The 14,349-nt window shown below is 35.2% G+C and overlaps 2 protein-coding genes across 3 annotated transcripts in view; one reads left to right on the top strand and one right to left on the bottom strand.

Moving 5' to 3' along the window:
- Positions 1–14,349, bottom strand: part of LOC149423424 (phosphatidylcholine:ceramide cholinephosphotransferase 2-like) — a 165,601-nt gene that overhangs the window by 75,638 nt on the left and 75,614 nt on the right. The gene's annotated exons all lie outside the window — the stretch shown is intronic.
- fat-spondin (extracellular matrix protein f-spondin) overlaps positions 1–14,349 on the top strand; it is a 54,090-nt gene that overhangs the window by 17,324 nt on the left and 22,417 nt on the right. Inside the window, exons 9-11 of the mRNA XM_089631533.1 lie at positions 3,365–3,558; positions 3,964–4,212; positions 10,109–10,279. Of these exons, the coding sequence (XP_089487659.1) occupies positions 3,365–3,558; positions 3,964–4,212; positions 10,109–10,279 (614 nt within the window). The remainder of the gene's footprint in view (positions 1–3,364; positions 3,559–3,963; positions 4,213–10,108; positions 10,280–14,349) is intronic.

The following is a 14,349-nucleotide window of genomic DNA, read 5'->3' as shown; positions in this document are numbered from 1 at the left end:
GTTCGTTTTAAAGTGATTTTACTAGTAGTTTTGTGACTTCGCGGAGTGATTGATCGCTCCAACTGACAGCTCGCAACAGTCGCAAAGCTCGATCTAGCGAAATAAAAAAGGTAATATCAAACACGGCTAGGATCTTGACTGGATTGACCGAACATGGAACAGACAAATTTACAGGCAGGTGAATGCAAAGTGTTCGAATCAAAACAGGACTAATTATTTCAGACATTTTTCCTTATCGTGTTTAACTGTCTAAACTCCCGTTTCCTCAGGTTTAAACCAGACTACGTTCATTAAAAAACAGCCATAATTTTGATTATTGCGCGAAAATTTGATGTTATTGACATATAGACAAACTTACATAATATGTAGGAATAAGATGGGCTCGAAATCTAACAACTTTTTTAGTCGATGTCAACTGCCAAATGTCAAAGCCGATGTCGCGCTAGCAATTGTCGACTAATAATTGTCGATAAAAGCCTTTTTCTTGCTCATGTTGAATGTTCGTGTTAGGGACCCTTGGCTAGTATGCAGTAGTACCAGAGAGAGACGTCGTACGTCACGTCATCGTTCTAGTATCTTCTATCTTTTTAGACGTGTGAAAAGGAAGATTTATCGTCGATGACGTATTATTTACGACTTCTCTACGGGACCACTATATATAGCAGTTGACGAACTACAGACTGTCTGCTGGGTCCACTCTAGCACCGAGCAGCACTGGGCCAGTGGGCTGGGCTGTCAGGTAGGTAGGTACCGGGAGCATAGAACCGGAACACCGGACATCCGGGCCAAGGGCGGCGGGTCGGCCCATTATTGCCGCCATTGCGTGTCGATGCTTTTCTTAGGAAAATCTGGCATATTTAGCGGTCATTGGACGGGTTATTAACATCAGTACAAGCACATTTTTTCGTGCTTAAGTACCCAATTATTTAAGTAGTCTAATTACTTCAAAAGTGAAAATATTTATTTGAATATATAATAAGTATTATGTGAATTCATATATCCGACAGTAAAACCTATCAAATCACATGTCAACACGCTAATCTCAGAAACCGACAACCGATTTCAATGAAATTTTGTGAATGTGTATGATTGGTTCCAGCTTGAAATAAAAGATAGTTTTGGATCCGACAGGTGGCGTTGTTGAGATTTAAAAAAAATTCAACGATTTTTTTTCTGAAAATCATCCCAAAATACATACAACGACAAATTTAATACACAAATCAAAGCCCGATACTAGATATTCCTAGTGAATACTCGTATATAAGTACTTGTTAATAATGTTTCAGAATTAACAATGTTAACACTTTCTAATAATTTTCTCATATTTTTACGTCGATAATGCTTAGTTATTTATTATTTTCATCCTTTTACGCCCGAATCACAATGAAATCTATTTCTATTTATTAATTAAATAAATTTCATTGGGTGGGAACATTATTGCCTTTATGATTTATGATGTGAAATCATCGATCCAGGAGGAGCGCGGCTAATCACGGTCAAACGTCTATTCAATGATGAATTATGAACACGATTCTGTTCTAATAATTGTGAGAAATGCTTTGGGGATGACTATTATGGCGAATCGTTGATAATTTATAACTGTAACGCGTGTTAAGTTTTACATTAGTTATTAGTGTGTCACGATTAATATACACTTATTATTGTACCCCTGAACAGCTTACAATTAACATTGTAAGCATGTAAAATTCTTCATGGCGATAAATATTAGTCGTGTTTTAAATTATATCTATCAGTGGTATTCATTATTCACGCCCACTGCCTAGTAATAATTGATAAACCGTTCAGGTTCTTCAAAAAAAACTAGGTAAAAAGTGCCTGTACCGAAATAATAATAGCAGGTCACAATGGTACACCGATAAAACTTACTGATATGAAATATTGTTAATTTATCAAAAATCTGGAAAAATTATTTGTTTTCCTGTTGAAAACGCACTGGAGGCCTATAACGAATGATTTAACAAATTTTATAATGAACTATCAGGAAAATGGTTAATTTTCAAGTTCTGAGAAAGATTTTTTCAAGTTCTGTTATTATTTAAGTTCTTTCAAGCAACTAGCCTATACTGATATAATAACAGAACTTGAATAGGATTGTCACAGAACTCGAAAATTAACGTTGAAATTTGATGAATTGTTTAAATTCTCGGAAACAACACGTCCTTAGAGTTCGCACTTCATGAAGTTTTTGCGACAAGCGAGATCTTTCGGTACACTTACCTACACCCTGTGGAAAAACTATGCTATTCAACATTTTTCGATCAGATGATGAATTAGGTAGAATGAAAAATTTGTGTGTGTTCCCCTTACAAACATAAACACATTTTAAATACAAATCGGTGGATCGTTACGTATACTTGTTTATATTAGACATCTAGAAAAAACATATTTAGGAAAATCGCGTACACATTACGTCAGATTCCATTAAAATAAGACTCAAAAAGTCATCGCGCTGAAAGTTTAATATGAATACTGTTGTAAATAAAGATTTGCGTGGCATCTGTTTACTCGGGCTATTTCTTATATAAAATGTTAATGGAGTGAATGTGTGCATTCGTGAACAGACTGAACATGGTGCAATTTAGTCGGTCACGAGAGCAGAACAAACTATAATGTTTAAACCTATATTTTAAAAACTTTAAGCAGAAACATTACGTAGTAAAAGCTATGTTTCTGCTACGACGCAGGTACTCAACGTATCTCTAAAATATCAAGGAGCTGTTAGACAAAAGTTTGTGAATAAACCTTCAGAATGTACAGAGACATACCTACTCCCTAAGTTAGCACCCACTTTAGCTGAAGTAAGAAATGCCCATCTGATGTCTGACCTCACTAACAGATAACCCGAGTTGCTCTGCACATCCTGGTCTCTTGTCCTCCATCAATAGGATAAATTGTCCCAAAGACGTTTGGACCATAAGATGTGTGAATGCGGTGCTGTGCAGACTGGAGACCATAGAGGATGTATATGTAGGTGATTCGACGAATGATAGCTTCTCGTATTCCAAGCGGGAATTGATGATGTCCTGGGTGCGAAGCAAAGTCTTATGGCGCAAATATATTTGGAGGCAGAAACGCGAGCCAAGCCTCGAATTATGGGAAAGGAAAGAAGCAACAGCAATTGTCGCGAAGCGCCGCTTGCGGTTGATTTGTTCATTTCTTATAATTCGAGGCTCGGCTCGCGTTTCGACTCGCAAATGTTTACGCAGCATTATGCCCTAGCTAGACTCCAGGATCATCATGTCCATCTTCAATTCGGATGTGTTAGTATTTAATACAAGATTGAGAAAGAAAACAATAAGAGTGGCAATTGTAGTGTGTGTTACTAATCAATGTGACGTTTCAGTGGCAACCCTTCGGAAGATGATAGTTTGGACGTTTCGGGGTCCAACGGGGGCGCGGAGGGCGAGGGCATCTGCACCACGGGGGACTGGGGGCCCTGGTCAGACTGTTCAGCCACTTGCGGCCAGGGCTTCTTGGTCAGGACCAGGAACTTCATCGACAGGATGGGCAGGAAGAAGTGCCCCCTTGTAACCTTGGGTGAGAAATTTTGTCTAAATATGGAGGACGATAACGCGACCGTATTTAAAAAAAAACTAATTGTCAAAGTTGCCTAATAATGGCCGTGGTAAGTAAAAACACGGTGTTCTTCCTTGAGAGTAAAGGAAGACAATATGTTTTACTTACCACATGGCAGTATATTTTATAATTTAAAACACAAATAAAAAAAACAACTCCTATCCGTACAAATTTGCTATAATTTTTGATTTAAAAAAAATAATTATTCAGTTTTGTTGCGTATTTTAGCCTCAAATTCAAAATTGTATTGTTTGAAAAATGCCGCGCAGCCTTTCTTGAAGAAGACTGGCTCCAGACTATATACATATATAGGACTCTCGTAAGTTAGTGAGTATTGATATTGATACATTATTGTCATCGTTTCAGTTGAAAAGCAGAAATGCATGTCCCCCGAGTGCGGGGCTGAAGAAGAACTGGACCCGCTGTGCCCCGTGACGCCGTGGAGCGACTGGTCCGCGTGCAGCGTGTCGTGCGGCCGAGGCGCGCGCGTCCGCATGCGTCTCAGCCTTGCCGCGCCCGAGAACGCCGCGCGCTGCGACAGCACGGCTGAGATGACACAGCGCGCGCCGTGCTCGGAGCGCCCGGACTGCAAGCTGGATATGGCCACAGCCAAAGGTAACAAATTTACTAATCCCGGTTATGTGCGTTCCCGTGAAACCGGTTCAATGAACCCAAATTTGCTTTTAATTTAATATAATACAGACAGATTACGTCACTCGCCGCGTATCTGGGTTAGGTTATGTTGGACCAGCTTGTATTAAAATAAGTCGGCTTGGGTTGTTACTAGTAGACGATATTGTATTTGCTATTTTTTGTAACGTATGCACGGTAGGAATCCTGACAACCCGATCTGACTCATTCCTTTTCAGCAGAACAGTACAGCAAAGAATCAACAAACACCAACTACGATTCGACGTTACTCCGGTCTGCGTACGTTGTATATAACTACCACTGAATAACTCAAATGGGTACACCCTAGAAATGCCATGTAGATTTGAATGGAGACGAATGTCGCCATTGCCTTAGTACCTTTATGTTCTAGAAAAATTTAGCACGCGCTTTTTTTTTTTTTTTTTTTTTTTTTTTTTATTTGGTACAATATTTTTAACATTATAAGTTTTCCAGTAATGTAGGCCTCACTGGGTGGCTTGCCCGTGCTGAGGCCTTCATTTTATAATATGAAAATATAATCTACATAATACATTTAAAGAGAAAATAATACGTTTAAAATTAAAAATACATAATATACGAGTATTTAAAATAAAAAAATAATAACATTTAAATAATCTTGTGTGTTTGTGAGTGATGTGTGTTTATATTGGTTTTGTGTGTTACGTGTAGGTTTTATTTTTATTTTATGCTATGACATTTTGGTAATATTGTCTTTTTTGTTCTTTAATCCATTTTGTGTGTGAATTTATTTTTATTTTCCTCAATTTTAATTTCAAGTTTTACACTGTTGAAAGCTTTTATAGCATGGTATTGGTAGTGTCTTTGTCTAAAGCTTGAATTTACTCTCGGAGTTTTTAAGTTTTCTTTGTACGCTTGTCTAACTGGTTTGTTAGTGTTATTTTGTGTATGTTGAAAATTATTTTTTTTGTGAAAAATGTAGTTTAGTAGTGTTTTAACGTATAATTGGCGTATATCTAGTACGTCACAGCTGTTGAATATTTGTTCTGTATCAGTCAGTCTATGTTTTTTTAGTATTACCTTTAAGATCGTTTCTGTGCGGTTTCTATCTAATTGATAGCCGAGTTTGTAGCTTATTTTTTTAGTTTGTTTCTCTTACTTACCTGACATCATACATCGCCATGACAATTTAAATTTCATAATTATTACTGGCCCGATTGGCCAAACTTTTCGATCGAGAAATACGCCCACATCGCATTTCTTGTATTTTACTTTATTATATAGCAACTACGCAATGAACCTTGATAAAACAACTGACTGAACCAACTAATGAATTTGACATTGAACTTAAATGAGCAATTGACTTTTGGCCAATAACTCACCTTGATTCTCTGACGAGGCGCAACTATGAATAATAAGTTTTTGTTTAGAAAATCTAACAATATATGTACCTACATTGTTAATCATCCTGCTGCGAGGCATCACTGAAAAGACATCACGGGTCAAGCGGAAAATGTTTTTATACATAGGTAACTTGTATAATATGCTAATGAATTCCTGTGTGAGGATTGAATCTTCTTCCCCAGGGACTGGCGTCAACCACCCTAACGACTGAGCCAAATCCCGATTGGACTGCAATGTCATCCAATATCAGAGAAATGCGTGTATGTCCGCCTGTGTATGCATGATTGCCATCTTGATACAATGTTAGAATTAAATCACATCGAATGTATTGTCATCGACAACAAGTCTGTCTGGCGAGTTTCAGCTCGTTCGGATGTCGGGAAGTGGGTTAATTTCCACTTCCAAGATTTGCATTCATTCATTCACGAAAACAAAATCGAAATTCAAAAATATTTATTTAAAAAGAATCTTTACTGAACCATTAACCCGTCGCGTGCCGACGTTAAATTTTCGCCGTACACCAACTGATTATATTTTCTTAATTGTTTCCTGTAAAACGATGTTTTTGTAAATTGTGAATTATTTAAAGTGTTTAAAAAAATACAAGAATATACTTGTATTCAAGAATACAAATCACGGACGAGGTCGGTTAATATATTATAACATGTTTTAATAGAAGCACTTGTATGTTGTAATTTAGTGCGGATTATAAACATATCCCAAATCCTAATGATCTTAAACTGGCTAATCATTTTGCACATTTATAGGATTTCTTAAGCCTGATTATAGTAATTAGTTTTGCATAATAAACCTCTGGTACATTTCCACAGCGCAGTGGGAGTGGGTAGTAGGCACATAGTCAGTTTGCCGATAAACCTTGTAAGAATGGCAATGTTGCCTCAGATTACAACAAACTCATAATGCGATTAGTCTTTTTTCAAGGAAGTTCAAACTTCAATCGAAAACAGAGACTTTGTTTGATGTAGAATAAATGGAATCAAAAAAGGCCAACATATCTATTATGCAGAAATAGAAAAAAAAATTACGTACTTAACTGTGTTAATTCAGGATTACTGTTGGTTTTTTTGTTGTTGATAGATTGATTCAGTTCAAGTTTCGTTAGTGTTCGAAAATCTTGTCTACGAATATCGGTTGTACTTGTACTTGCACCAATAATTAATACTGTATTATTTACTAAACATATTAAAGTAAGTAATGTGAAATATTCCTGCGAAATACTTAACACTATTTAAGTTCATGAAATTCTGATTTTAATAGAAAGTACTAATCATATTAGACAAGCGATAAAGAAGGTACAAAATTTTATGTATCTAAATGCGTATTTGCTTGGTTCAAATGTTTGTCAGATGGGTATATGAATCATTAGAGTGAAGGTACGTTACCGAGACAAAGCGGGTGGTTTTACAGAACTAGGTCCAGTGAACTTACTTAGTCTTTGAATCATTTTCATAAGCGGTACTACATTAGTATGAATAAAAAGTATCTTATAATTTGATAATTTCATTGGGTAGATGTCGTAATTATTCAAGTAGGTATTTTTTTCTTTTTAAAGGTAATGATCCTGAGGTAAACATCTTTTATAAATACTTTCAGCTTCACAAATACTTCAATTATAATATCCAGTGATTTTTCACAGGTCGGCGCTAGTAATATTAATGACGTCAAAGGGATTTAATTTAAGTCATTCAGCATTAATTTTCTTTCTACGAAAATGCTTTTAAATCAATCTTATATTAAGATTTACGATGCGACATGTATTAGAAAACCTGTTAAGAAATCTAAGGACGGGTTGTTTCGGAGAATTTGAGCAATTCATCAAATTTCAACGTTCATTTTCGCGTTCTATGAAAGTCCTATTACAGTTATGTTATTATAGGCTAGTTGTTTGACAGAACTGAAATAAAAAGCATAACTTGAAAAAATCTTTCATAAAACTTGAAAATGAACGTTGAAATTTGATGGATAGTCCAAATTCAAATTCTCCGAAACAACCGGTCATCAATGTATTCTTTCGGGAAAAATAAAGCTAACACCACTTTTAAAAATTAACCCGTAAAAAAACAATGTTTGTTTTTACTAAAATACTTGGATATTAAAATGTTTTTTTAGCCTTCCTACCCAGGAGCTGAAGTCGACAACTCTATCAACCACGACAAATACTAGGGTAGAGCCGACATTTATTTCGTATATTAACTACTGTAATGTCATCCGATTTCAGATTGTATATCGCGTAAATATACATGATTGCAACCAAGTGTTAAAATGCATAGTCATACTTCTTATTATTAAAAAAAACTTAAAAAATTAAACGTATATTTAAATATATTATATTATTTAAAATCCATGGCAGAATCGACGACGAGTATAACTGCCAAGTTTCAGCTCGATCCTATGTCGGGAAGTGGGTTAATTTCCACTTCCTAGATTTGCATTTATTCATTACCAAAAACAAAAGTGAAATTGAAATAGATGTATTTAAAAAATGAATTATTTTGGGTAAAGTGTTTTATTCTCAAGCTGATGAATAAGGACTACCTACTACATAGGTATTTAATTTCTAATCCTGCTTATTTGCCGGAAGATAGAGCAAATGTGACGTAGTTTACTGACAGGGTTATCAGGCTTCAATGGTTCCTGCTTACAGTGATATCATTAGATATCCTTTGATGGCATCGAACCCGAAACCCTTCTGATATAAACCAGCGGCTCCTCAACGAAACGATTAATATTGTTGAACTTCGTAATTTCGTGTCCCTGCTGACGGCTAACCAGATCTAGGGATCCCTCAACCACGAGGTTTATTTTTGTGCCTACTTAGCGATTTACTTGCACAGGGTGTTGAAATTAACCAATGAATCGTTGACATTATTTGTACTAAATTTTGATCTCCGGTGACATTTTTGATAAAAAAAACATCAAAAAAGTCAACGGAAATCAAAATTTCACGTAATTTTTTAAACTCCAAATGATGTAAGGAATCACTGGTTAAAGTAAGACAGGTCCATCCTGTAATTTAAAAAAAATAAAAATAAAAATAAAATTAAAAATAAAATGGAGTTCTACAAATTAAACTTGATAACAATAAAAAAAAATCCATCCCGTATGTTATTTCTATGGACGTTTTTTTTAAATATTTGTATTTCTCATTATAAATATGTATATTCCAAGAATTTGTAATTTTCCCTGTGATGTCATCATACCGTATGTAACAAAAATAAATAATGTTTGGTCTGTTTTCAAAAATCAAATGGAAAAATAATAAATAATGTTTCAATTACTCTCGCTATTTGACAGAGCCGCTTGAAATTCAAATGGCTCGAGTGTTCCAAGAAGTTTCGAGACAAGTTTCATTGAAGACTTTGAATTCACAATGAAAAACGAAGAAAAACAGGCAATTAGGAATGCTTCATAATATTATGTAAATAATGATACGTACTATAAAAGTACTTGTCTCACTATGTTCTAGCATTCCTAGGTTCACAGTTCACAGGTGGGTAGCTACTTGAATATAGTGATGTGACAAGTAGAATATTTATAATAATCATATACAAAATCAAAAACAATCAAAAACTGTATATTGAGGTGAAAACAGTATTTCTGTATTGAAACATTCTTTCCTATTTCCCCTACCCCCATATAAATGAATTCTTTATTGTATCACTCTATTAATACATGGCAACACAGTTATGTTTTCATCTATTGGTCATCGAGTTATGCGGGTATTTTATTACGCCAAACAGATAAAGGAAGCTTACTAAAGTAGGGTAACTCTAAACAATATACGTAAGGCCAATTATTAACTGTTTTATGTCTCTATCCCTGGGACTTAGTTGCTTTTAGATTTAAACCTAAGTCAAGCTCAAAGAAACGCAGTTTTTTTATTCTTTTTGGAACCTGCACAATGTCAATGCTTCTATGAACCACGACCAGAGGCGGATTTGCCCTTAGGCCTATATAGGCCCGGGCCTAGGGCGGCCAGATATTAGGGGCGGCCAATCGTGACAAAAAAGTCAGAGATGATAACAATAAATTACTTCCTAAGTACCTAAATATTCTACGTACGAAATAGCGATATACGTACGAATGGCAGGAAAATTAAAACGGTTTTGACCCTAGGAACTTACTGAGAAGTTTGGATACTCCTGGTCAATATGATGGGTACTGAGAAAGGGGCGGCTACATGGTCTGGGGTCTAGGGCGGCCAAGACTGCAAATCCGCCTCTGACCACGACCCTACATCAACAAGGGCGTAGCTATAGCATTTTAATACTGAGGCCATTGGGGGGTTAAACTCCTTTACCCCCCCCCTTATATGTGGTCTTGTACATCGTCACCCCAAAAGTTACAAATAATTTTACAAAGGTAATTTAGGTTGATCATGGCCAAAATTTATAAAATGTAATATTGTGTGCCCCTTCTTTGCAAGTTTTTTAAAAATGTTTTTTTGTTTTTATAGAGGTGTGCATGCAGGAGGCGGACCCGGGGCCGTGCCGCGGTTCCTACGAGCGATGGACCTTCCACCCCATGAAGCTGATGTGCGTGCCTTTCAACTACAACGGGTGCAAGGGCAACCGGAACAACTTCCTCACTGAAGAGGACTGCACCAACACCTGCTCTGTCGTTAGAGGTACGATATTTTTATATTTATTTATGTTTTCCGTCCTTAGTGACTCGGGAAATCTTCGTATTACATCTCGATAATACATCTTTATAAGATACTCATCTTGAGAAAAGATCTCTAAATGTTAAATCTCTCGAGTATACCTACGTATTTGGAGATTACGCCGACAATACACAACCAGAGAATACATCTCTCAGGAATAAACTCCTTGATTATAAAATACCTTGTGAAGCTGAACATCTCAAGAACTCACGTTTTAAAAAACCCAACTCCCGTACAATGCCTTGTAGTTATTTATTACTATTAGAATAAAACACAAATAACTTTGTTTACATCACTTCAATATATATAACTTCTACATGTTTCATGAAGTATACTTGCTCCTGATGAGGTGAACATTGTTCATGGAACATGTAGAGGTTATATATATTAAAGTGATGTAAACAAAGTTATTTGTGTTTTATTCTAATAAATAATGACATCACAAAGTGATAGCTTTCAGAAGAAATTTTCTTCGAAAAATTATTTATTACTGACTGGGGACGGCATTGCCCCGGCTTTACACAGAGTTTCTCGAAAACTAATGCAGACACTGACCTTCCGCTTGTTTTGAAGGTCAAGTGTGCAAATTTTCACCGTCTCGAAATAAAACTGTAGATTTGTAAACAAATCGATTCCACGCCGCCAGTTTGTCCGCCACGCCACGCGACCGCCAACCCACCCGCAAACAGATATTCTTCTTTATATGAATAGATCGATAAACAGATATAAAAGAGATAATGCTGAAAAACTCGTTGATATTCATTATTTCTCAGTATATTTCATACAATATGATTTTCTGGAGTAAAACAATAATATTACAAGAGTGCACAGAAAGGTTAATGTGAAACAAAGGGTGGAAAAGTTAAAATGGGCGGGAGCTTCGCTTCGTTGGTTTATCAAGTAGAAAAAAACGAGAATTGCTAAAGGTACCACACACACAATTTAGTAATTCCACAGCTAGAGTAGTAAAAAAAATCCAACCCATCATAAATTGCCTGATTTACTGCCGTCGCGTCGTCATCAAACATTCAATATCGCAACGAATTATTCGCGCCGTAACTACTTACAATGCCATTGGAAAATTTAAATTTCTATTAATAATTTGTGTCATAAAAAGTTGGTCTACGAACTAAATAACTACTGTTGGAATTAAACACACATTCGTTGGGAGTTGGGAGTTAATGAAACATCGTTGACTTCTTTCAAGAGGTTACATATTTTTGCGAATGACATAATAACCGCGACTCATGAACTTTGCCATGTGTCCTAAATTCGCACAATTTATTTCGTTAACGCTTATTATTGTGATCATTTGATGAAGAATAAGAAGAGAAAAAAGAAGGAAGGAGAAAACTGTACAGACCTAAATAAGCATGAATTCGATCAAATAATATTTCAATAATAGGAATATTTCAAACAAAAGTTGAAGAACACTGTTTAGAAGCCATCAAAGGGACGTTGCGGAGCTTCACATTACCTACTTTGTAATTTAAAACGCAAGTAACAATTTACAGATTCACAGAGAGAAGAGGGTTTTAACTATAGAATAGATATTTATTAACTAATGTCAAACCACTTGAAAAATTATACTTTGTAATTTTGTAAATATTATTTTTTTTAATATATTCATAAATAACTTCGATGAGTTTTTCGGATGTTCTAAAAACGGTTCCATCGCAACTCAACACACTTTTTAAAAGTGATATAAAGTCATTAAACGAATTCATAGACGGCCTCAGTGGTCGAGGGGTAAGGCTCTCGATTAGCAAGCCGAAGGTCGCGGGTTCAAATCCCAGTTCAAGTAAATTTTATTTGATTAATTTGTGTTATTTCACAATTTGACAGTTTAAAATAATATATATTATACTAATAATATATTGAGTAGAAGAAACCCTGAAGTAAGAACACCGTTAAGAATTAAAACGTTTCTTGAAATGGCTTTAGCCGTGTTTGGTGACCAGATCTGAATAGTCAGGTACTGCCCCAACTTCCCCTTCCCCTACCCACTACATTCAGCCTCAAAACGTACCCCATTAGAGGATGCCATAGTCTCAATGGCTCCAGACGGTTGAGAGCAGTGTGGACTCTTATGCGGCATTAAAAAAAGCTTATAAACGTAACCTATTTAATGCAGTTTTTTCATCAGTTTTCATGGCTTTACATCACTTTTCAAGAGTGTGTTGAATTTCCACTGTCCAGAGTTACCCGGTTACCCTTAACAAAGCCATAGTATTTTTAATAATTTATTTACTAACCATAAGACGCGAATAAATGATATTCGATTAAAATATAATATTAAGTGTTTATACCTACTCAGGTATTCATTTATGATAATTAGACAAACAAAAATAAACATACATACACCCACAGTAACAACACGACAAAATACAATATTCTACAGCAGCACACATGAGCGTAACTACATTGCCCACTCTCCGATACAACGACTTCACACCATGGGAAATCATTACTTGGGTGATGTTGACATATTCAATACCAACTTGGCAAGTTTTGTGGATCATTTAAAACATTTATTTCAACAATACTCCTAAACACATCATGTAAACCAACAAATAGCTGTAATTTTCTGTTTTTGTTTCTTGTGTTTGTATAACTTGTTACATAGCTTTTATCAAATGTAATTTTATTCTTATTTTTTATGTTTGAAAGTATTTGTCAAATTAAAATTATACTACCAACCATGTAAAAGCCCTCTGGGCGTTAAATAAATAAATAAAAAATAAATAAATAAAATATTAGAAGTAGATTTATCCAACCAATTAATATTTATTTTTATAAGCAATAATTATTAGCCTGAAACACTCATCCACATTGAAAAATCTCCAGATAAAAGATACATGACGCCAACGGGACATGAACCCGTGTCCTTTCGATTTCCGGTCGACAGCTCTGACCACTGAGCTATGGCGGCTTATCTCTTATCCGCGAAATAATTCAATATATATATATACTAGTGTTTCATTCAACAATTACTGCTTATTACATTTTTTCACCTGAAAACAACCAACTTTATTTTATATGAGAAAGGCATTGTAAGTGCTAACTCTCTCACTAGATGGCGTCGAGACAAATTGTCTACATTTTTTGGTAAAGATACTTGAACTTGTCAAATATTAATTATTTTTTTTTTTTTGGTAAACTAATGTTTAAGACAAGTTTTTTTATGCATAGCACAAAGGGTAACAAGTATTTTTATAAGCAATAATTATTAGCCTGAAACACTCCTCCACATTGAAAAATCTCCTGAAGATTTTCAAGAAAAATTTTCAGAGTATGACTTCGGGCAATTACTTGCGTTACCAAATACAAAATTACATCAAATAGTTCATTATATTGTAGGTAACCCTCCTGATATTGGCAAACCATCTGAAAATGATAACGCAAATAGATTAATTAAATGGGTCGAAAATAGCCCAATCACACAAACGGTTTAGTATTTTGGGAAAACATAATATCCCGAAATATCGTCAGTATTTTGGGACGTTGTGTTACGGTTTGTCCATCGACTATTTTGGTCTCTCATAACAAATGAACGAACCCATCAATCAAAATGACAACAGAGAAGCCTTATTGAGAAGCCCCTAATGTTACACTCGAAAGGAAGATGAATAATTCAACAAACGTTGCAAAATATCTGAATTGATTTGATCGATAATTTTTTTATGGGTGGTAATTTGTGGTATCTAATAGTGGGTGAGATGTGCCGAGAAGATCGGACTACCATTCAGAAACGAAATATTGCTATATCTTTTCGCCAGTAAAACGATAAATTTCATGCTACAAAATTAAATAATGACCTTCAAAATTAAATAAAAAATACCGTGGAAATAAGTGAATAAAAACATCATCAAAATATGGCAGAAGTAAAGATGAAAATGAGGAAATTATAAAAAATAATGAAGTAAAAAAATACCATGGAGATAAAAATGTTTGAAAACAACACAAAATACGGCAGAAATAGAGAGGAAAATGAGGAAATTATAAACATTACTAGCTAACATGTCCCCGGCGTT

Source organism: Hesperophylax consimilis, chromosome 5, assembly GCF_061612785.1.
Source record: "Hesperophylax consimilis isolate HC1 chromosome 5, BYU_Hcon_1.0, whole genome shotgun sequence".
Classification (NCBI taxonomy): Eukaryota; Metazoa; Arthropoda; class Insecta; order Trichoptera; family Limnephilidae; genus Hesperophylax; species Hesperophylax consimilis.
The sequence above is the reverse complement of the archived record's forward strand: the minus strand, read 5'-3'. Positions and strand labels throughout refer to the sequence as shown.